A 24,688-nucleotide genomic window follows, 5' to 3' on the forward strand; every position below is an offset into this window, starting at 1 on the left:
CTGAATGAGGTAACGGGAGAGAGAGAGAGAGAGAGAGAGAGAGAGAGAGAGAGAGAGAGAGAGAGAGAGCTAAGGTCAAAATTCACAAGAGAAAGGAAGGTCACAAATGAAAGAAGAAACAGCAAAAGGACTTTAAATCTTTTTGACGGCGGAAAGAGGGGAGAGCGTGCAGTAAGAATTCAATAAACAAACAGGGAAATCTACTGTAAACAGAAAAGGAATTGTAAAAATGAATACCTGAACAATTATGTATAAATGCCAGGGGGAAAAATCACGTTAGAATGGGAAGGTAAGCCATGCAGAAAAAAGAAATAAAAAAAAACATTGTATTTGCTTATCACGACGCAAAGGCCATGCGGACGAGCAACAAAATGTCCTAAACTAGTCCAAGCCCGAAGAAAGAATGACTAAGAGGAGAGGAAAGAAGGATAGAGCTTGACTCATAAGGAAACGACAGGTCCTCACCCTAAGAGCAGAAACACGGACGCACGAAAAGACTTCCTGGAATGGTAGTCACTCAAAAACGTTATGCAGCATGTTCTAGAAGTTTTCGTTCACCTAATAATAATTTACTCTTTTGATATATAAAATGAAATGTGTTTTTCTTATTCGATTCTGGTTATTAATCATACGGTTAACTATAATATAAAACAGAATGGTGAGTAAAAAATTCATATTACGGAAAATAACGAAACATTCTGACAAATTTCGTGCCAGGTGATTTGCCAAAAGAGTCAAAGAAGAAACCATATTTTTCGAATCCAAATAAAGCATCTTAACAAATTAAATAATACTGAATAATCAAGGTTAAAAGTTAAGTATATCTTAGTTTTACCAGACCACTGAGCTGATTAAACAGCTCTCCTAGGGCTGGCCCGAAGGATTAGATATTTTTACGTGGCTAGGATCCTGTGGGTTACCTAGCAACGGGACCTACAGCTTATTGTGGGATCCGAACCACACTATATCGAGAAGAATAATCAAGGAAATTATATAAATAAAGATAGAAATAATTCTACCATAATCGCTGTAAAAAAAAATGGCATAACGTCGTATGTTATCGTGCCACACTCGGCAGGGAAGTTGAAGTGTCTCGTAGTCGTCACTTGCACCGATAAGATGGGCAACAGACTCTATCGTAGATATTGCTCGGCAGCTTGGCGTAAACAAAACAACCGTGTATAGATGGATACGGCAACAGAGAGAAAGAGAAATATAATGAATCTATTGAAAAAATTGGAGGACGAACCCCTGGTTGCTCTTATGTTGAAGATCATCATCGGATGATCAATGAAGGAGCTCCGCATAACTCCCCCGACAACCAGTGTTGCTATAAAGAGAGAACATTGTGCTCTCCCTTCAAGTTGATGCCCAAACCATCCGTCACAGGCTATAGGAGGCCAAGATATTATTTCCTCCTCACATTCCTGCGAAGAAACCCTTCATAATAGAGAAACACAAAGAAGACAAGTTAGGGTTTGCGTTACAAAGTTACCCAGTGGACGATGATTTCTGGAAGAAAGTCATTTTTTTGCGATGAAGAGGAGACATCCTCCACTGATGAGCATCGTACTCTTCTTCACTACTGGCATTTAACATTAACTAAATTAATGCCGATCTTCTTGCAAATTTTAATTCTTTAGAAGCTTAGATAATAAGATATACAAAAGCAAGCATTATATATTCAGATAATTTGCGATAGGTATAAAATTGATAGGCCTAAGTAGCAATGGAAGAAATCAGAAAATATTATGTATATATATATATATATATCTATATATATATATATTATATATATATATATGTGTGTGTGTGTGTGTGTGTGTATGTGTGTGCGTGTGTGCGTATAAGAATGCGATTATATTCTACTAGCCGTCGGAGCCTGTTGGCGGGCAACCGAAGGCCGGCCATTGTTTGAAATCATCGTTATTTTTCACCGTAGAAGAAAAGAACTTATTTGGAATCCTAGTGAAACGTTCTATCAGAATAATACTTTCTTGTTTCTCTACGAATAATAATAAAGAAGTTAGCATGGTCGGATATTCGAATCAAAATTGCTCCCGGTTAAAACCATTCCCCTATAAAATCTACATACTATATGGTCCGACTTTGGCTCAATTCTGTCTAGTGGTTTCGCCGCCAAAAGCAAATAGACATACATACTCGTACATAGTCAGACCGTCAGCTTTATAACATGTATTACAAAAATAGACGTGAAATTTTTTAGTCTAGTCTACTATATATTACATAAGCAGCCAGGAAAATAGGCCTAAATGTCATCAATGAATATATATATATATATATATATATTATATGTATAATATATATATTATATATATATATATATATATATGTGTGTGTGTGTGTGTGTGTGTGTGTGTGTGTGTGTGTGTGTGCGCGTGTCTACAAAGCTCACGCATATAAAAGAGATAAAACATAAAGATAGTGATGGCCTTTGGAGATGAAAATATTGCAACATAAAAACAGTAATGACCTATGAAGCATCATAGTATAGTAACATCCTTATGACAACAATATCGAAAAAAAATCGGTTTATGGAAACTCCAAGTAATTTCTCTGGCGCACCAGTGGTGTCTGAGTTTGTTCATGCACTAACAACGGAGTTGCCAAATAACGCCAGTCATTGTCACTATTATAAGCAGTTGTCCAAAGAGTTTTGAAGTATGTTGCAAAGTGACATCGACTAAACCTTGCCCTCTGAAGATCAGTGGTTTCCAAAGGTGACCTGACAGGCGTCATAAAGCTATTTGGTAATAGGAAATGTGTATTCATATATTGCACCCATATATTAATTTTTCTGTGAGTGTGTGCAACACCGACCATTTACAGGGAATGAATTCTACATTTAGACTGACCGTCGTACAGCCCAGAACCAGCCTCTTCACCTCATACCTTTTTACAAATACGCAGAACGAATTGACATTTGGTCTAATTTTCTCAACTAGGTACCATTCATGATCGGACTTTGAAGCCTCAACCATCTTTTAAAACTATGGGAAAGACAAAGAAGATCAAGATAAGAGGCAAGAGTAAGGTAGAGTTACGGATAAACCTTTGTTTCAGTTCTATCGATGAGCCAGACCAAAGGTGGAGAATTCCAGGTTAATGTGTTGCGAAAGCCTCTCATGACAGCAATCAAATGGTGGAAAAGTCCAGCACGAAGTCGAACAGAATGGTTCTCATTACAGATCAATCTGTGAAGAACTCCAGGTTGAAAATTTAAAATGTTTGGTGAGAGGCTCCCGGTACTAGAAATGAACAGGTAGACAAATCCCACGTTAAGCCTTTCATGATGACTTTCATCCTACCTAAAATGTTCCAGAATTCCAGGTGAAGACTATGTGAACCGCTCTCGTTAGTGGTCTAAAATGTTCAAGAATTCCAGGTGAAGACTTTGTGAATCGCTCTCGTTACTGTCTTCTAAAAATGTTCAAGAATTCCAGGTGAAGGACTTTGTGAACCGCTCTCGTTAGTTGGTCCTAAAATGTTCAAGAATTCCAGGTGAAGACTTTGTGAACCGCTCTCGTTAGTGGTCTAAATGTTCAAGAATTCCAGGTGAAGACTATGTGAACCGCTCTCGTTAGTGGTCTAAAATGTTCAAGAATTCCAGGTGAAGACTTTGTGAACCGCTCTCGTTAGTGGTCTAAAATGTTCAAGAATTCCAGGTGAAGACTTTGTGAACCGCTCTCGTTACTGGTCATCAAGAGGTGGAGAAATCCTATGCCAAGTTTTCAGCATGAATTTCATTATGCGCCAAAGAGTGAAGAATTTCAGATTAATTAAGGTTTTGTGAAAGGCCCTCGATACAGGTAATAATAAGGTAGATAATCCTACCGTCGGTAATGCTTCCAGAATGATTCTCATTACGGACCAAGGATGAAGAATTCCAGGTTGAGGATGTGTGAAATCTCTCGCTACAGGTATTCCAAATTTGGAGAAATCTTGCGCGAAGGCTTTCATTATACGTAGATCAAAGGGTGAGGAATTCCAAGCTAAGGGTTTGTAAAAGGCTTTCATTAGAGATCATCTAAAAGTGAAGAAATCCTACGCTAAGACTTTTAGAATGTTTCTATTACAGGCCAAAAGGGGAAGTATTCCTGGTTAAGGTTTTGCGACAGGCTCTCGTTGAAGAAAATCCAAATGTGGAGAAATACCAGGCTGATGTTTTCTGAATGCTTCTCTCTCAGTATATAGGTAAGTATTCAAAAGGTGGAAAAATCCCGTAGTAAGGCTTTCCGAATGTCTCTCATTAAGTATCAAGAGGCGAAGAATTCCTGCAAAGTTTTGTGAAGGGTTCTTACTACAGGCAATCAGAAAGCAAAGAAATACTACGCTAAAGCTTTTAGAATAGCTCTCACTGCAAATCAGAGGGTGGAGGAATCCAAGTTCAAGCTTCCTGAAAGGCTCTCATTACAGGTTATCAAAAGGTGGAGAAATCCTTTGTAAATGCTTCCAATTTATGTCTCTCATTACAGATCAAAGTGTGAAGAATTCCAGGTAAAATTGTTGTGAAGAGCTTTCATGACGGGTCCTTTAAATCAAATATGATTCAGAGTAATCTAATAACTTATTTAACTTGTCCAATATAAAGATTTAAAAAACGAATTTAGAGCAAGTGGGTTTGAATAACTTTAAGACAAAACCAAAGATATATTTGTAGTAGGAGGTGCAATTATTGAAGACTAATGTTATCGTGTGCCTAATGGTATTTCTTGCTTAAATGTGAAACTAATTATACTGTACACACACGCACACACATACATACACACACACACACACACACACTTACACAACACACACACACACACACACACACATATATATATATATATATATATATATATCATTAATATATATATATTATATCCATTATATTTCTTAATAATATATATTAACACAAACTTCCATACTCCCTTTCCCCTTCAAAGGACTGAGGTCTGTTATTCGGTAAACCTGCAAGGGTGAGGCTGCTATCCCCGCACTTTTTTCTGTCCCTCGGATGCTAATACCCATTTAAAAGGATGAATGAGTGTGTGGCATGGTGGGGTGACAGTGAACCACGACGCCATAAGAGGAGAGTCAGAAAGTGTACCACTCAACCAGTTTCGATTCCGGTTGTGATAATATGGATACTTACCAACGACGGACAGGTAAAACGATGCGGTTGCAGTTCTTCCCTGCGAATCAGAGGCTGTGCAGGTGTACTTGCCGACATCCTGATCTGCTTCCACAGTTTGAATAACCAGCGTCCCATCCCCACGGGGAGACCTTCTAGCAGTGGGAGTCAGCGGCCTGTTGTGCAGCATCCAAGAAACAGAAGTGATAGGGTATCCTGCCACAGGGCAGATGAGAGTTGCCTCAGTGGCCGCAGCCACGCTCACGTTGGCTTGAGTTCGACTAGTCGGAGGACCTGGTTTTGGGAGTAGAATAAAGTGCAGTTGAAGATGTAGGTGACCTCTTGAAAAGTACACTATTGGTCATAACAAATGAGTGAACTGAATCAAAGTATGGGCTTTACGCCTTCAAGCGATAGGAACACAAACAAGAGCATTTATAGACTATTTTCCGTTAAATCAAAATCAATGACATATAATACTGTTGACGATGACTTCAAGTCAAATTTCACATTCCTAAAGGGACAGGAAGAGAAGATCATTCAGATTTAGAAAGTATTTCTCAATGCATTACTACAGTGGGGACCACAAATTAAAGTAATTCATGAAGCATCACTAAGCAAAGAAGGGCATTTCCCGTTGCCCATTTCTCCCATTTACTAAGAGGATCATCGGACCTCACTATGAACCATTGCTGCTCGCACCAGATCCTTTTGACACTGGAAAGTTACTAACATCATTGACAGCATCTATTTTCACCTACAGCTGGGAATGCCTCAGAGCAATATAACCCAGTAACCTACATCTTTATTTAGACGTGTTGAATTAAAATTGATTTTTTCTACACCAAATTAAGGCAGGCGGTTGTTTCATAATGAGTACCTACACTTCAGGGAAATCCTTTATTTTTCTCCTTTCAAACAAACATACGTACATAGTCAATGTGTTATGACACCTAATAACCGAGTATTATCAAGATAAGGCCATTTTATGATAAATTTGTTTTCAGAAAGAATGTACAAATTGGCATATCTTTCTGAAAACAAATTTATTATAAAATGGCCTCTTAATGATAATAATCAGTTAGTAGATGTTATAAAAAATTTACTGCGCATTTAATTAATCATATCATAATCAAATTACAGGCTAGAATCAATGTCACATAATGAAGAACCCCTTGGAAATAATCTGTAAACTAAGGCAACAGCTGTTAGACCAGAAAAAAATCTCACCATAGACATTGAGCCTAGCTCTGTGCTGGACTCTTCCCGCCATGCTGGCTGCTAAGCAAGTGTACACTCCGCCGTCCAAGTACTCCGCCCGGGTGATGTTTACTTGGCTCACAACTTGGCCACTGTCGTCTACCCAAGATCCAACACTGACGCGCCCTCTACCATAGTGGTTGGTGGGGGTGATGATACGCCCGTCCAGTGTCCATGTGATTTCAGGCGTTGGGTGACCGAGGGCGCTGCATTTTATAGACACAGTCTGACCCCGCTGGATGGTTTGTTCTATGAAAGTGTGGCGCAAGGTAGGGGGAGAATCTGCAAGGCAAAAACAATTTCAGAGATAATTGAAAGACAACAGACTGTTCATAATCTGAAGGAATAATAAATCCCTCGGTTTACCTTATCAGAGAAGTGACAGTTCACTGACTTCATATCATGATAGGGAAAGGTGAATCGTTTACCTTACTCTTGACCAGCGTCATAGAAAAGTGATCGTGCAAACAAAGCATAATCCTGCAGTTCAGTCGATGGTGCAGCTTCTATATTTATCAGGAGAGAGAGAGAGAGAGAGAGAGAGAGAGAGAGAGAGAGAGAGAGAGAGAATTGCCACAGAATTGAAATGAATACCATACAGAAACTGAACCTATAATAATGACAAAGTAAGACACTGGATTTAATCCTTCCGTTCGTAGTAACATCCGTACAAGAAGTACAGCTAAAGAAGTGAATAGTCTCCCTATTTCATCCAGTCATCGGCACAAAAGAAACAGCCAGAACATCAAACATCCAACCACCCACACAGGAAAATCAGATAATATAATGTAAACATTCCTATCATTCATCCACGTATGTGAAGCAAAGAATTTATTAAATCCGTCCATCTATTTATGGATGCAAGCCAGTGACAGGAATTCTTACAAGTCTTACATCCAACTGCCTATTCTCGAAAGAATAACGGCTAACGTAATATAAGCAATCCTTCCCTTCATCCAGCCATCCATAGAAAAAATTGCATGTCTAATCATCCACTAGAGAAAGTTGAAAAAGTATGTACAGTACTTCAATCCATCCACACGAGAGAGAGAGAGAGAGAGAGAGAGAGAGAGAGGAGAGAGAGAGAGAGAGAGAGAGAGGAACTGCTAAAGGGGTGAATATCGCTATACTGTTCGATGACATAAGGCAAACCGAGTAACAGAGCATCCAAGAATGTCATTTCCATCCACTTCATCCAGCGCAACGGAACAGAGATTTAAGAGCAATTGGGACAGAACTGCTCAGTAGCTGATCTCTGTTTATTCCATCCACACGATAAACAAAACAGTTAAATAAAAGTATATAGTCCAAACTTCTTTCCATCCATTTCTTCGCACAAGCAAAACAGCACAGCTAAAGGAAATATATCCCATTTCAATTTATCCACAAGAAAGGAGAAGGGCGGCTAAGTGAGGATATACCATTTACCATAATGCACACAAGAGAAAAAGAAATGCTAAAGGAGTCTGTAACATCCTTCCACTCATGAAAAATGGATCTGCTAAAGCAGTGCATACAGTCCTCTTATTCATACATAAAAGAGAATGAGATAACGACAGACCTGCCAAAGGATTGCATATCATCTTTCCATCAATGCAAACAAGGAGAAAAAACAGTTATACACACACACACACACAAACACTATACACACACACACACACACACACCACACACACACACATATATATATATATATATATATATATATATATATATGTATACATATATATATATATATATATATCATATATATATATATATATAATATATATATATATATAATATATATATAATATATATATATAAGTCTTTCCAGGCAACAGCACAACAGTAAAAGCAACCGACCTCTGATAGTGAGTTCACTGGAGGCCTGTGATTCTCCCAAATTGTTGGCTGCCATGCACTGGTACATGCCGGCGTCTCTCTCACCCACGGCGGAAATGATAAGCGTGTCCCTCCCCTGCAGCATGATGTGAGAGTGGGCGTGAGGGTGCAGAAGGGCTCCGTCCTTGTACCATCTCACTTCACTCACGGGCGAACCGGACACTCGACAGTGGATGGTTGCTCGGCTACCGGCTGACACTCTCTGCAAAGGAAAGGATTCGACCGTAACACTTGGAATCTGAACAACCTACAAACACACCTCTATATATATATACATATATTTATATATATGAATAACTTGATCACGAAGTATATAAAACGTGATGCTATGTATAAATAAAGGTTTTTTGCCACGAAGGAAAAAATGAAAAAGCGAGATAGCCGAGTACTTTCGGTCCTATTAGACCGAAAAGTACTCGGCTATCTCGCTTTTTCATTTTTTCCTTCGTGGCAAAAAACCTTTATATATATATATATATATATATATATATATATATATATATATATATATATACATATATATATATATATTTGTGTGTGTGTGTGTATGTGCGCATGTGATAGTGTGCGTGCATACTGAATATTGAAATACATGTGCCTTCTGAAGAATATATTCCTCAAAAATATACGTACAGTGGCTAGGTCAACCGATAAAAGTAGACGAAAGTTACCAAATAGGCTGAAGGAATATATGCCTCATGCGACACAACTATGGAGTTTGACTCTAAAGATATTTCTACCATAGGCATACTGTAAGCATGAATATTCTGAGAAAACTGACGGCTCTGCTTGTATTCAGGCAAGCCTCGCTGTCTTCGACTGGTCTCTTAGAATGCGAGATGCACCTCACTAACTTCACAACAAAACTTTTAACTGCGAAACTTATTTCAAAGAAGGCCAGCTCGGATGCTCTTGTGGTCGAAACAGTACAGTCACAAGAAGTTATCGCTAGCAGTAACTCCTACTGCTCCTACTCCTACTTCTTCTTGCCCAGTGTCGCCTGAGATTTCCGCAGACACCAGTCGGTCCTCAACAAAATAAATTCTATCGCTCTCTATCCTCTCAGTCCCTCCATAAGTCACAGTTTTTCCTTTGAAAAATCACCTTTACCAACCCCATAGTCTCTCTCTGTCCAAACACACACACATATATATATAATATATACTATCTACCTATATATATATATATATATATATATATATATATATATATATATATATATATATATATATATATATATGCCTATGCCTTGAGGGTAAGAGGAAATTCAGAAGTTTAGAGAACAGTTATCTCTAAACAGTGGACACTGTATGTGCCTCACCATTAAGTATGCATGTGTATAAACACACACACACACACACACACACCGCGCACACACACCACACACATATATTATATATATATTATATATATACAGAACTTTGTATATACATATATATAGTATATATATATATATATATAGTATATAATATCCCTTCTACACATGATCTTTATATGAAAACACCATAGATAAGAAATGACAAGCGGCCGTAAATCCTGACTGGTTTCAGCTTTATTGCTAAGCCTTCTTCAGGGGACTGATACAAAGCGGTAGTAATTCAAAACATATATGCTAGCAAAACTGTACACACGAACATGCAAACGGTCGGGAAACAAAAGTATTTGCACCTGACAGGCGTTGATAGGCGAAGTCGCACCCTTATAAAGGACAGGTCGACTTTTACAAACCCTGCAATCGTCCGATTCCCTTTTCCGCGTCTTTCAATTTCCTTCCTTAAAATTGAAACTTCTTGCATATTTCTTTTGAAATTTTTGGATCAAGTTTATGCATCGCTTGTCTGAGATGCGTGTTCTTACAGAAACTCTGTGGAAAAACTAGACTCAATGATGTTATTTTACAGAACATTATTTGAATAAGCTATCTTTTGTCCAGTTGAAGCAAATCTCTGATGCATCTTTTATGCTGTTCCGATCTGTTTTCCAAAGTCTTTCCAGTCTGACCAATATAAGGGTTATCAAAAGATTTTGAAGGATTTCCGTACACTTACCTTTTTGCATCATCGGGAGATAACTGCTACATTACATCCAAAATTCTTGAGTAGACGGAGAATATCTTCCAAAGTATTATTACATGGCAGTAAAAGTAGGGTTCTGGTGCTGCACTGTGTAATACAGTCAGGATATTTCCATTTCTTGATCTTTCCCAGTGACAGCAAAAGATGAATTTTAACTCAGGTCGGAATATGACACTGACTGTACAAATAGGTCTAAAGTTTTAGATTTGGTTAATTCATATAGCATTACCTACCTTACCTTTAAATCAAAGTACCTTAAAATCAAGAAAATTCCTTTTATTTGTCGTAAAAATCGCAATTATGATAAAGCCGCGCAAGTCCAAACTCACGTTTTAATTTGGTTACTTAAACGTGCATACAAGGAGCCTGAGTTTGGAAACTGGTAGGTTAGCCTGGTTCAGGTTAGGACCTGGACCTGGCGTCACCTGGCTGTAGGTATACAAGTCTGGTCCATCTAAACCTAAGTGAGTTCGATTCTTGAGCATTCCACTGAGGGGTTAGAGATGTGTATTTCTGGTGATAGAAGTTCGCCCTCGATGTGGTTCGGAAGTCACGTAAAGCCGTTGGTCTCGTAACCGCTGGTTTCATGCAACGTAAAAACAACATTCAAACAAACCATCTGAACCAGTCGGCAGTGACAACTGAAGAACGCTGAGTTTCACAATCAACAGCATTTCACTGAAGGTTACTTTTGCAAGTTGGATTTGTGGTTTAGATAAAAAGAAAACATGTAAAACAAACCTAATTATGCCTTCTAGTCTCAGGATGGAAAAGAACAGAGAGAGAGAGAGAGAGAGAGAGAGAAAATCCGCTGTTTAAAAGGGGAGTCCATATTGACCGACATTTTTTTCTTTCTCTCTTTTCTCCTGGAATCGCTGAAGAGAAGGACTTTTAACCTGCCAATATCAGGCCGTGACTCGACCGTGGAAACTTTTTTCCTTCCTCCCTTTTTTCTTCTCTCGACTCTTTCGCAGAATATATTACAGCTTCTTACAGCAGCCTTGCCGATAAAGATCTTTCTCTTGGACGAGTTCTTATGCAGGCCGACGATCATGGGGAAGGATGGTGGAAATATGTGACGTGTATATGTGTGTGTGGGTGTCTGTGCAAGAGAGAGAGAGAGAGAGAGAGAGAGAGAGAGAGAGAGAGAGCTAAGACACATATCTACAAAATCGAAGCACCAAAATTTGAATATAAGGCCATTAGATACAAAAAAACTAAACCCCAAAAATGAGGAAAAACCTACCAAGTGAAAGACCACAAAATGCGAAATGTTATTTTGAAAGGGGCCTCTTACCCCCTCCCCCCCCAACCCACACCGCAAAAAGGAGGGTTCGGGGGAACTGTGCTCAAGATTCAATATCTTCGGCAGTATAATAAGAGGGATTTTCAAGCCTCTGTTGATAGTTGCTTGGCTACGATATTGGCCATGACGCCCCGAGTAAGTTTACAACCCAGCCACCTGATTTAGGCAGAATGAGAATGTTGAAAAACGTGATATAAATACGTAGTAAAGCGAGAAAGGTATGGGCAAGATGGGCGGAAGCTGGGGGGGACGGCGGAGGGGGGGGGGGGGGGGGGGGGGGGGGGGGGGGGGGGGGATGCGGGTCCCGAAAAAGCGGATACGCTGAGAAGGACAAAGAGCAAGAATTGGCGTAACTGAGAAGGGGTTCCGTGACCTAAGTCCTTTCAGGGAGCATTCTACAGTTATTGAAATATAATTAGCCAAACTTATACCTTAGAATTTTATGTTTCCTAAAAATCTATTGTTTGTTTAAATACTTGTCTTTTTAATCGTTATTTTTCAAAAAGATCCGTTGACTCTGCGAGAAACGACCTCTCTTTGGGTCTGTTGGTAAACTTCATATTCAGACACCCTAACCCCCTTAAACAGATCACTTGAGCCAGGCAAGTTATGACATCCAATGGATATTAATTTACCTATACGAAATACCTTGGGTTTCAAACGATCTAATGTTGCATAGCCCCAATTGAGTAAATGGTGTGCGCCCGAACCTTTATTATATTTTGCATATTACACCATAACCAAACAATTTCACAGAACGAGTTCCAACCATTCCAAATTCATGAACAAATGTACTACCAGGTAAAGTACCGACATTTCCTTTCGATATCACTATCATTAAAAAACAATTATTTCCGTTCTTCCTTTCAAGAGCATTTTTCCCTTCATTTCGCCGTACACACACACACACACAAACACGATATATATATATATATATATTATATATATATATATATATATAATATATATATATATGTATATCTATATATATATTGCATGCGTGTTTGTTTATTTCAACTTTTAACGACAGCTAAAATCAATGAGAGTACACGAAATACCCGTTCACTATGACATGTGTTACCGATGCCTAGAGAAAAAGTAGTACTGAAAATCGAGGGGCTTAAAGGGACGCTCGCGCACACACATATTACACACACACACACACACACACACACACACATATATATATATATATATATATATATATATATATATATATATATATTATACGTATATATATACCTTTTCCCAAGATGCTGCTGTCAGCCTTCCGTTTCTCAGTTTCTTTTGGAGAATGATTACCAACAAAGGTTCTACTAAAAAGTGTCCAGCAGGCTTACGTGCCAGTCTGTAACCCATTCGAGAGCTGACCAGTCTCATTAGCGTTTAATTTGGCTGATCCAGTGCACATCGTAAAAGTGAAGGTGTAATTTTCTGTCAGAGTATAGATATATATATATATATATATATATATATATATATATATATATATATATATAGTATTTGTGACTAAACCTTTTTTCTCTGAGAGGTATTACCTTCCGGTTTCTCAGCAAATGTTTACAATTACAATGCAATCCCCTGCCCTTTTCTCCTCTGGATGGGTCAACATATAAATATTACTGATAACTGTCGAATTTCTCTTTCGTACTTCACACTAACTTTCAAGACCGTAGCAACATGGAGCCACTCAATCCACAAAGAGAAGAGGTGAATGTGGCAGCTTCAGACAAATATCCCAAGAGGAACCTTTTGCTTGGGACAGCAGAACAAAACAGGTCATCTAGGAAAATAGGTTTCATTTGTTTCTCCTTCCTGAGATTCAATTCTTGTCTCTCGCTGTGTGAGATGAAGCAGGAACTGCTGAACTTCCCAGGCCCACAAACAAACACATACATACAAACATACTATATATATGTGTGCATTACACACACACACAGATATATATATATAATATATATATATATATACTATATATATATATATATATATATATGTCTATCTGAGTACTCATTTCTAATATGTTTTTGTACGCACGGAAAAATAAACAGGGAACAAAAATACATTTGTTATAAAAAGCCGATGTCATTAGTGCATTATGGGCAACATTTCTCATAACGACACGGGAATTAATTTATGCTTAAAAATATTTTTTTTATGCAATAGCTGTTTAAAAATATTTTCTAGTCTTTCGTCAATTCATGCAATTAGGTTGTGTTTTCGTTCCATGCAAAAGCATGACTGAGTACTTACTCGGTATGCAAGCACTTATGAAACAATGCCCTACATTTTAGAGAATTTATTTACATTTGGCATCAGTTATCAAATTTCATGTTCTTTTTATCATAAGAGAATGTTTTTATTTTTCACATAATAAACAGGATACGTAATTTGAATTTTATACAAATCATATTTTAAATGGGTGATTAACGTATTACATAAATCAGTTACAATTTCGATGAATTCTTTACATTATGAATAAAAGATTTCGAGTCCATTTTAACCAACACTTAAAATGCACCTGCCCCCATTGCATATTAAACACAGCAACACTAAAGTCACGGTGATATAAATAGGAACAGCAACAATGGGTAACAGTTTTCAGTTTGCAGGGACAGAAAAGATAAGATCAAATAAAGAAAACTGTTCTAAACGACTCAAACTCTTAAAAAAGGGAGGAAAATGCCTATATTTAGGAAAGAAAGAAAGAAAGAAAGAAAGAAGGGTATAGATGACGTAAGAAGTCGACAGAGTAACTTATATTCTAATGTAATTAGTTTGGCAACGAAAAGAAAACACACACACTGAAGGAGAGCGAAAATAAGACGAGATTAACGTCAAAAGAGCGAGCTCTTTAATAGGGCTGCTCTAGAAGCCACAGCCGGTGAGTTCCTGCACAAGGCTGGCTTGCTCTGAGAGAATGTGAGCTGTCTGTCCATAGATGCAGAAGGGAAAGATTGGACAGACAAGTGACGATCGCGTGCACGTAAGGAGCCATTGTTATGCGATCGTTGTCAGAGATGGCATCAGTATCAACTGCGGGGACCAGAGGCAAAAAAGCCACTTCTGGCACCCAATGCTGAGTCATCAATTCAATTATCAATTACAGGAACAAGTTCACAAAAGAACAGGGGATCACATTTCACAAGTAAGAGACCTTTTTTCATACATGAGAATCTTTATGACTTGAAATAACCTCAAGTAAACGTGTGTTAGATCGCAATCAACTTCACTCCTGCTTTTATATCTAATACAATACGTAAGGAATGTTGTAATAAGCTTGTTATTAAAGCAGGGGTGTTGTTTATCCGTGGGCTAGAAACCCTAATTATGACCTTGCCTAAGATGAGCTTGTTTCACTTCTCATCCCAACCAACAATACACACTAGTGAATATTGGCTGACAGGTATCAGGCTATTGAACCTAGGCTATTATTGATATTGAAATATTATATGCCTATGGCTGAAGCTTATATGGGATGACAGCATTGGAGATGGTAATTTATTTTACCATATTTTGTCAGTTTGACCCATGAATAAAGAACAATAAGTAGTTCTGCCTCTAGAGTAAAACAGGACTGTAAATTTATGGCGGAAAAAAGGCACATAACTTCGAAAAATTGGTCAGCTATATTGCTCAAGTGTATACAAACTACAGCGGACAGAATTAAAATATTTTCATTTCTATTTGTAGTACACATTGTCATCGGTAAATGCTGCAAAGATAATTTATCAATCATTTAAGACTGCCGAGAAAATAGCCATAATGTAGTAGCCATTTTTATTTGTCAAAACTTTACTGCTTAACCATAGATGAAATATAACAACAAAATTAAATGTTTTTATTTCTGCATACAATACATATTGTATATAGTAAATGGTGCATGAATCATTTGACAGTCTCGACGGACATCCAAGAAAACACATTTTAAAGAGCGCAGGGTTTCCCATAAGATTGTATGGGTTTGCGCTATTGTTTACATAAGAACGATCGCCTAGCAATGGCGCCAGGCAGTGCACGTCACAGAATGCTTTGGCCACTATGCGCTGTCCAATCTCTCCTCTCTATATCTATGTGTCTGTCATATGGACATCTCCTACGGCCCCTTCTGAGAAGTTCATTGTGATGCAGTCAACTGTCTACATATGATGAAAACATCAGGAATCAAGTCCTGCAACGCATGGCAATCGCCTGAGATGTTTCAAAAACAAACTCCCGATATCGGCATGAGGTTGAATTATTGGTCAGTGCTATCGTGACTGACCAAGGCTTTGGGTAAGTTTTAAAAAAATGGGCTGTTGAACTCTGTCCTTATATAGATCATGTCCAAGTAATGAGCCTTACGCATATTTCTTATGAAGTTTAATTGATATGTTACGAATTTCCCGTTAGTATTATTATAGGTCTAATTGACATACACCGCCTACGAATGTTGTACTGAAGGAACTGACCTTAATTGACATCAATAACTTCGAATCAAATTACCGAAACCCTGAGTCAACGTATTTAACTGAATTAAATGCATAACTAGATATTTCATCTTGCATGTAAATCCTTTTCATATCCAAGCAACTTAGCTTAAGTCTAATTATGTTACGTCTGCTTGATATATTTACGTTTTAGTACTTCATCTCAAATATTATCAAGATTAAGCAATCGACTTAAAATCTATATCTCTCAAGTGTCCGTCATTTGTTTATGTCTAATATTATCTGAAGTATCAAAATAATTTACAAATGTTCGTTAAAAAAAAAAAAATAGATGACAAATTTATGCACTTGATTCGGATGATAAATTCTGACTACAGACCTCGAAAGTGAGCCACTCTTGAAAACATGAAAACATTCTCCTTTTGCACTATACCACATGAGTCCTGCACCATGCACTCTCCCTCACTCTCTTGCCTCTTCAGTCCTCATTGTGACCATCGCTCCCCCACCGGACCAGGAAGGTCTGTCGCAAGTTATAGCCAGTGGAAGTGATCTGTCTACCGGATTTCTTATTTACGTGTCCACCGAACTCGATCGGTGGCTTAACTTCCCTAATCGGAGACCTTTGGACTCATTCTGACCGACGCCGTTTGCCCCAGACTGCAAAGTTCTCTTGGAAGATTTATTGAGTAAGGCTTCATTTTTAACCTTTGCTCAATCCTCCTGGCTTCTCCTGGATTGGTTGGTCTCATGGTCAAAGCTCACATGACCTATTACCCCAAATGAAATGAAGTTGTTTTGTGAAAAATGACGGCAATATGGAAGCCATTCAGCATTCGCATCGTACTTGTGATATATTAACTGCACGAATGAATTAAATGAACTCTTTCCAGGGTCACGATTTATCTGATTACCATACATGATTGTTTATGCAATGGAAAAAAGTGCTTTATCATTGACTGGTACTCAAATAGCTTTACCTATTTAGAAACAATGTTCTTTACCACTGATCTAATTGTGATTGTCGCCACCAGTAATGTTTATATTAAGATCATTATTATTTCTTTCACCGTAATGTTGAACACCACTGTGTCTTTTCAACAAAATATACATAAATACACCTACACTCAGTCAGCACAACAACAACAACAATAATAATAATAATAATAATAATAATAATAATAATAATAATAATAATATTGGTAGGAGACCATCTTTCAAACAAGTACTATTGAAAGATATCGCTGGAACAAGCGGTGCAGAATCAAGGCCCACTCCAAAACCCAAGCTGCCTGCTGAGATGACAAAGATGGAACCACGGCAGACACACTCAGCAGCACCACAGCAGCATTCACCACCCACACCACGAAAGTAGCGCAAGAAAGTCAACTACACCTCTGTGCCAAGTGAAACAGTGTCTGTCCCTTCCCTTCCTTCGGTCCCAAACCCCCTTCCACCTTCCAAACCCTAATATATATCTGCATTCCCGCACCTATTCCTCACACCCTTCTCCTTCCTTCTCCAAATTTCAGTCAGTGCCAGCCACGAAAGTACCACAACAAGCAGCGCCAGTTGCATAACACTCACCATGAAAGGGACCACATTCTCTTCGAACTACTGGCAGGAAAGCCAGTTGACAGAGTTGGTATTACTATTATTATTATTATTATTATTATTATTATTATTATTATTATTATTATTATTATTATTATTATTATTATTATTCCTCAATTTCCAATATGAAAATGTCTAACCAACTGATTAGTATTACAAATAAAAATTTCAGTAAATTGAAAACAAACATCAAAATGAATATGCACGCAAACGTAAATTTCATGCACCTGTCTTCATCTCCGGTCGTCTCTTCGAAATAAGAATAATATAATCATCTCTGAATCTGTTTGACGACCTCCTCTGTCTCCCAGAGTAAGAAAACAGAAATGACTGAACCAGATTTCTTGACAGAGACCAAAGTTTGTTGCTTGTTTAGTATTTATACAGTAATATGATGATCAAAGAGAACTTTCGACTGCTCATTTCATACAAAAGTAATGAACGAATCCATGACAACGCACGCACAGAAATGACACTAAAATGTTGCACAGACAATGTGCTCGCGCCCTCCCTTCTCTCTCGGATCAGATGACGACACAAAGCCTTTGTCCACTTTCTCTGGAGTGTTTTCATCACCCTTCCGAAATTGCAAATAAAAGATGAAAATTCGTCAAGAGCACATCGGACAACATGAATAATGGGAATAAAAATGAATATATTAGAGAAGGAAGGATAAATAGCAAACATGCATCACTGACCAGCCATCGAAGGAAATTTAGGTCAAAGGTCAATGGGAGAGAAACCGGTCATACGAGGCCTCTTTATGGCGGCTGTTGACAGAATTAGAATACCATTCGGACGAGGAAAAATAATTTCTTTCGTATACAATATAAATTATGTTTACTTACAGTACTGATCTCCCAAGACTGTTATGGAAACTTTTTATTGAGATACAAAAACAAGCAATTTACCGAATATCCAACTTAGCTTTGCTTGTGATAAAGATGGTGTTTTAAGTTTCTACCAAAAATGTGAGCAGGATAGCATAATACTAATAAGTCTTATCAGTTCATATAATTGTTAAAATTTTCAGAAGGTTCCAAATTCAGAGAAGATGAATATTCTTTTACACCCAATGCATGATCTATAAACAACATGAATTGTGAAAGGTAACGAAGTCCCTTGTTATTTTAAACAAAGCTGCTCGTAAAGGTCGTTTTCGGATACAACCTGACCTTCACTTTTTACTGAACAAAAGCAATGCTTGCACTTATATTTTCATGTAGTATGAAATCTCTGTCCACAATGGACGGACCTCCTTTTCTTTTGAATAAGAATAAAATAATCCTCCATTTCAAACCAAACTTTCCCTGGGAACACTGAAACTATATTAATAATTCATGAGTTAATAACATTCTAGAAAAATATTACCTCAAATACCCATCTCAGATGATTAATGCTATAAGTATGGTAATCAACCCTGAATAACTGAAACGTTTCCCAGGTAAAGGAATTTATATTTTTACCTATACTTTGAAACCATGAAAATATGACCGTCTTCATCCGTTTTCTCTCTTATGTACTAGTCACTCTGACAATATTTGTATCTCAAGAATCGCAGGAGAAAATAGTTCACACACAAAGTCGTGATGACAAAATATTATCATAAACAAATATTCTTTTCAACACGCAAAAGTATTTCTCTTTCTTCCGCTGAGCCTTACGAGGACAGTAGGCTTCATGTTAAATCTACTTAATCTACTCTTCGAATCCTCTTTGAAATATCGTATAGATTAGAATGAACGAAAGTAAATCTATGGACTTTAGTCATCTTGTTTCAGACCGGGATTCTCAGACTCACTGTGACCTAGCGTGACCAGCAAGGTGAAATTCAAATCTACTGCTTGATTACTTAACAAAAAATGTGAACAATTCCAAACACAACTAAGTGTAATGCAGTATATGGAATCGAAGCTGGAGGCAAATAAGTCGTGGAAACTGCTGAATTTAGCAATCTACATTGACACACGTAGAAACAATGAGTACATTTGTGATGAGTGCATTATGTTGGAAAATGCAACCTATAGCAGACAACGAACTGGGATAAATTTAGGAAGTCTGGCAAGTCTATGAGAATTGAATTTTAACGAATAAGAAGAGTCTGATAAGAAAAATTAGTTGATAAGAATGCAAACTCCTCATGAAACATAATCATAGTAACAGAAATTGGTTTCCCTAAGCCTTAGTTCTTTTCAAAGTGCCTCACGAGTCAAGGTCAAATCCCATCTAGAGGGAAGAGAGAGAGAGACGAGAGAACAACCACCCACACCCGAGAGTGAGTGAGTGAGGTGACAGACCAGCTATGCCAGCAGGAGAAACGCACCAACTTTCCCCTCCTCATCTTTCGCCAGTTATCAGTCCAACCCATCATGGACGTCCAATTCGTAGTGGATCGACACAGGACAACAAGGATATATAGCAGCCCAAGGTCTATTCAGTCAAAATTCAGCACATAAGTCCCCCTGGGGGAAAGGGGGGGTCAGTGCTCTCAGTGAATCTCACGTGGTGCACTTTAGGCATAACGAAAGGGCTCTTTGCATCGTCTCTTCTCCCCCCTAACTGTACTTTTTCACCTTTTCATTAACCTCATTCTTGCTTCCTTTCTTCGGTTTTGCTGTCCAACAACTCTAACTGTTACTGTGGGGTTTTCTCCCATTTCCATCTCTATATCCTTGTACTCATTTCCTCTGTTTCCTGGATCTCTGTCTCTATCTTCCTAACCGCCCCAGTGTCAGCGCCGGATGGTCGGAAGCGACCCAACGCTTGGCTTGAAAATTCATCAGTCAAAAGCACACACGCCCATCATCGGACTCTCATTCCACCCACTCACCACAAGTACCAAGTTTAATCTCCAACAAGAAGCTGTTTGCACTCTACTGTATTCATTCCCTCTGCAGCTGACTGCCAGAGCACTCGTCGAAAAGTAGGAGGACAATGATAAACATTCCACGACCTTATGAAACCTGATATGCCGGCTACCTGCCAAGGAAAAAGGCGATAAGATGAATAACAAAGACAATACAACCTGAAGGACGTAGAAGCAGCTGTTGTACTTAATAATAATAATAATAATAATAATAATAATAATAATATTCGTGGACAGAGAATGAGGACGAGCCGACACGAGAAACAGGGCTATATCGTTAAGAAAAAGATTTCACTCCCTATAATACTGGCTTTACCACCGACCTTTCCTCTAGTTATTACCGGCAAAATGGCCCTGTAACAACGCCATTTGTCCCGATGTCCTCACTGTAACCACAAAATTCCCTTATGGAGGGTATTAAAGGAAATGGCAGCTGGAGACAGGCAAGTGACGTATGCCAAATATATGTAATAAAAAGGTGATATAATTCAGTAAGAGGCAACCATATTAGTTCCTGCCATCTAACGGCTAGAATTTTAAGCAAAATTCGAAAATGTCATACACATTTTATCAGGACTTCTCCAAAGAAATTTATCATATATACACCATAAAATGAATCTATATTTGATGAGTGAAGATCCAAACTGCACCCAGCGAACCTGAAAAGCACATCGTGGGTAGTAATACCATTTTTTTATTTTTTCCCGAGTCCTCGTAGGCTCAGCTGCATTACTTACTGTCTTTTACTTTTCATCTCTTAGCGTTGGCCTTTTATCATCTTCGTTAACCGGCTTTGATCCAGTCCTGACTCCTTATTGATTGAAGAACAAACCCCACGCACCAACCTTGTGAGTTTTGAACCATAACCCATTCATCAGATTAAGCCACTCTGACAACAAGAGCATTCGTTAAGAGACAGAAAATCTCCGACAAGGCTGAGCGACCCACACCGTACCCCTAGAAAGGTCCCTCGCACAGATCAGCATCTCTTCCAAAATCGATTCAATTGGTGCCAGTCACGAGGCGCCCTTTACCTTTTATTTCCGTCACAAATCTACACATAATTCTTTGCTCAATACTGTTAAAAACAATTTCACTTGAAGGGTAGTTATAAAACTTGAATGAAATCCACATAAATTCCTCTTGCTGAATATGAATTTTGTTAGACATAAAGACATAATACTCCGATCAAAGAAGTTATTTACCAAACTAAACCGTCAAAAGTGCAACAATGAGTGTAATATGAAATCAATGACAAAAAACAAAGAATTACTTTGTATAACATAAAACAAAGGAACAAAAGGAAACATCCACTCCAATAGGGAAAGGAAAAGAAACATAAAATCTCGTGAGATTTAATGCCCATTTTTTTACAGGGAGGGAGAATCAAAATAAAGTACTATGGGATTTACAGGGTGCTCTGCCTTATACGAGTCTTGGTCTTTGAAAACCCACTGTAGCTAACTCTCTCAATCTTCCTCCTCCCGTGTATATACCTACTTCCATACACACACACACACACACACACACACACACACACACACATATATATTATATATTTATATTATATTAATATATATATATATATGATCTATTACTATATATTATATATATATATATATGATATATAATATATATATATATTTATACACGTAATATATATACGTATATATATTATATATATATTATATATATTATCTATATATATATATATATATAATGTCTAACATGTTATTACCTTTATATAATATTAATATATATATATATTATTAAGTATATATATATTTAGTCATAATTATATAAATACTAGTATATATTATATATATATATAGTAATAATATATAAATATATCTATATAATCTATATATATATTTATATATCTTAAACAGGCTTAAGACGCTGACACAGACACTTGGAAATTCTAACCTTTGCTTTTACCTACCAAAATACCTTAGCCAAATCCCTGATTAACGTCCCACAAAAGCCAGTCACCAGAGATACAGGAGTATACAGAATCCTTTGCTTCGACTGCGAACAATCCTACATTGGTTATAGAGATAAATCACTCCCCTCGAGATTAATACAACATAACATTCAGTTACGCATGGCCGACAGAGCTCAGCTATCTTTAACCACATAAATAACCATAAACACAGAATAAATTGGAATTTGTCACATATAATTTACAGCGGCAATTGTCGGTTCAAAGGCCAGATGGTAGCGTCAGCTTTGATTATGCAAAGAAACGCGATGAACCTCTCAAAAGCAGCTTGAGACTTGGATGCTATGGGTAAATTCTTCCTCCAACCAACGATTACGAAGATTAAAGAGAAATTGTCAACGGGAGTGACGTAACGGCTGACCTCTGGATCTCTTGGTATAAATACCACTTTTCTGTTACTCTTCTCACTCATTACCTGCCTGATTATGGGCTCCTATTATTAGATGATATATATATATGATATATATATATATATATATATATATATATATATATATATATATATACATACTATTTATAGTATATCTATATGTATATCTATATGTATCATCTATATATATATATATATATATATATATATATATATATATATATATATATATATATATATATATATATATATCTGTCAAGAAATTAGCAAAAATTAGACAGCTTCTCAAAATAAAAGTTATCTAATTCTCATTTTATCTTAACTTGACTCAGTGGGCTTTTCATGATGAAGAAGAGGTACTGAAGTTATGCACGACTGTCATAGAGTTAACAGCAAGTGCTTTAGAAATGTTTTCTTAACTGGGCCCCAAGAAAAGGTGTGAAGCCCAGTGGAAGCAATTCATCGTCTCTGAAATATCAGCAAACGAAATTCAGTCATAAAATTTAATTATGCAACGAGACATTCATGAATGTTGTAGAGAGAGAGAGAGAGAGAGAGAGAGAGAGAGAGAGAGAGAGAGAGAGAGAGAGAGGCCTTGGGGTGTTTCTCGCTCTGAGCCACTTAGACCAACCAAAATGGCCGCCATTGGCAGCTTGTCGCCAAGAGGGTCAATATTGACACTCAAAGTGGAGAGGAAGAGTCGAAATAATGCCCGTAATTAAAAAAGGATAAAAGCCCGGAGTGGTGGGGGATGCGAGAGGAAGGATTAAGCGAAGGAGGAGCGGAAGAGGAAAAAGGGACGGTGGGGAAGAGATAAAAATGGGGCGAAGCAAAGTGGCCGGAGAATGATGAAGTGGGCAAGGGATGAACACAAGGACTAGAGAAGAAAATTACACACACGCAAATTGCCACCAGTCTCCTAACGATCCAATAAGGACTTCGGCAAACACAAATGCTTGGGAGGCGCAGGGGATGACGACAGAACGATAACGATGGGAAATACACGTTGTGGAATGAAACAATGGATGAGGAAAGGTGAGGATGCATCAAAATACGAGTTGCAAGTACCCGGAAAATAAAAAGGTAGAAGCCTAAAAAAAAATAAATAATAATCGATAAAAACATACACTAGAGTGAAAAATGAATAAAGATGATTTACGAGGCAGGAAAAAGGTAGAGAAAATGTTCAACCCTCATGCAAGCGGAATCACGAGCGTCTAAGAAAACTAGTGAAAAAGGTATTCATCAATAACAAATGCAAAGCCAAAAAAGCCCTTTTTACGAGAAAGGAATGAAGAGCAAGCAAGAGTAAGCGACATCGAATGCGCAACCAGCTAAAAAAACTGATCAATTTGATTCAAGCGATGTTGTTTCACAAGTGTTGACGAACGCAGTTTTTAAAGGTAATAGAAATGATCTTTTCTAAAGATCACCTGACCTTTGATAAATTTATTTGTTATCCTCCAATGTTTTTTTAAAGATTACCTAGAACTTTACGGAAATTTGTACGAATTTTTCTTATTAGAAATCTTCATTCGCTGGGTTACTAACAATGAATGTATGCATATATTAATTTTTTTTTCATTTTTTGCATTTCAACCCATTAAAACATAATACATTACTAGGATTTAACAAAAGGGAAATAAGGATTTCTGTTTAATATTTCCATATCTCTTCAAACATTCCAAACTCTGGCCATTAAAGACTGCTCGATTATACATATATATATATATATATATATATA

The 24,688-nt window shown here is 37.5% G+C and overlaps 1 protein-coding gene across 1 annotated transcript in view; it reads right to left on the reverse strand.

The window, feature by feature from the left end:
* Positions 1-24,688, reverse strand: part of LOC135222604 (cell adhesion molecule Dscam1-like) — a 677,404-nt gene that overhangs the window by 126,592 nt on the left and 526,124 nt on the right. The window contains 3 exon segments of the mRNA XM_064260698.1: positions 5,159-5,431; positions 6,368-6,679; positions 8,243-8,483. Of these exon segments, the coding sequence (XP_064116768.1) occupies positions 5,159-5,431; positions 6,368-6,679; positions 8,243-8,483 (826 nt within the window).

This window comes from Macrobrachium nipponense, chromosome 8 (assembly GCF_015104395.2).
Source record: "Macrobrachium nipponense isolate FS-2020 chromosome 8, ASM1510439v2, whole genome shotgun sequence".
Taxonomy (NCBI): domain Eukaryota; kingdom Metazoa; phylum Arthropoda; class Malacostraca; order Decapoda; family Palaemonidae; genus Macrobrachium; species Macrobrachium nipponense.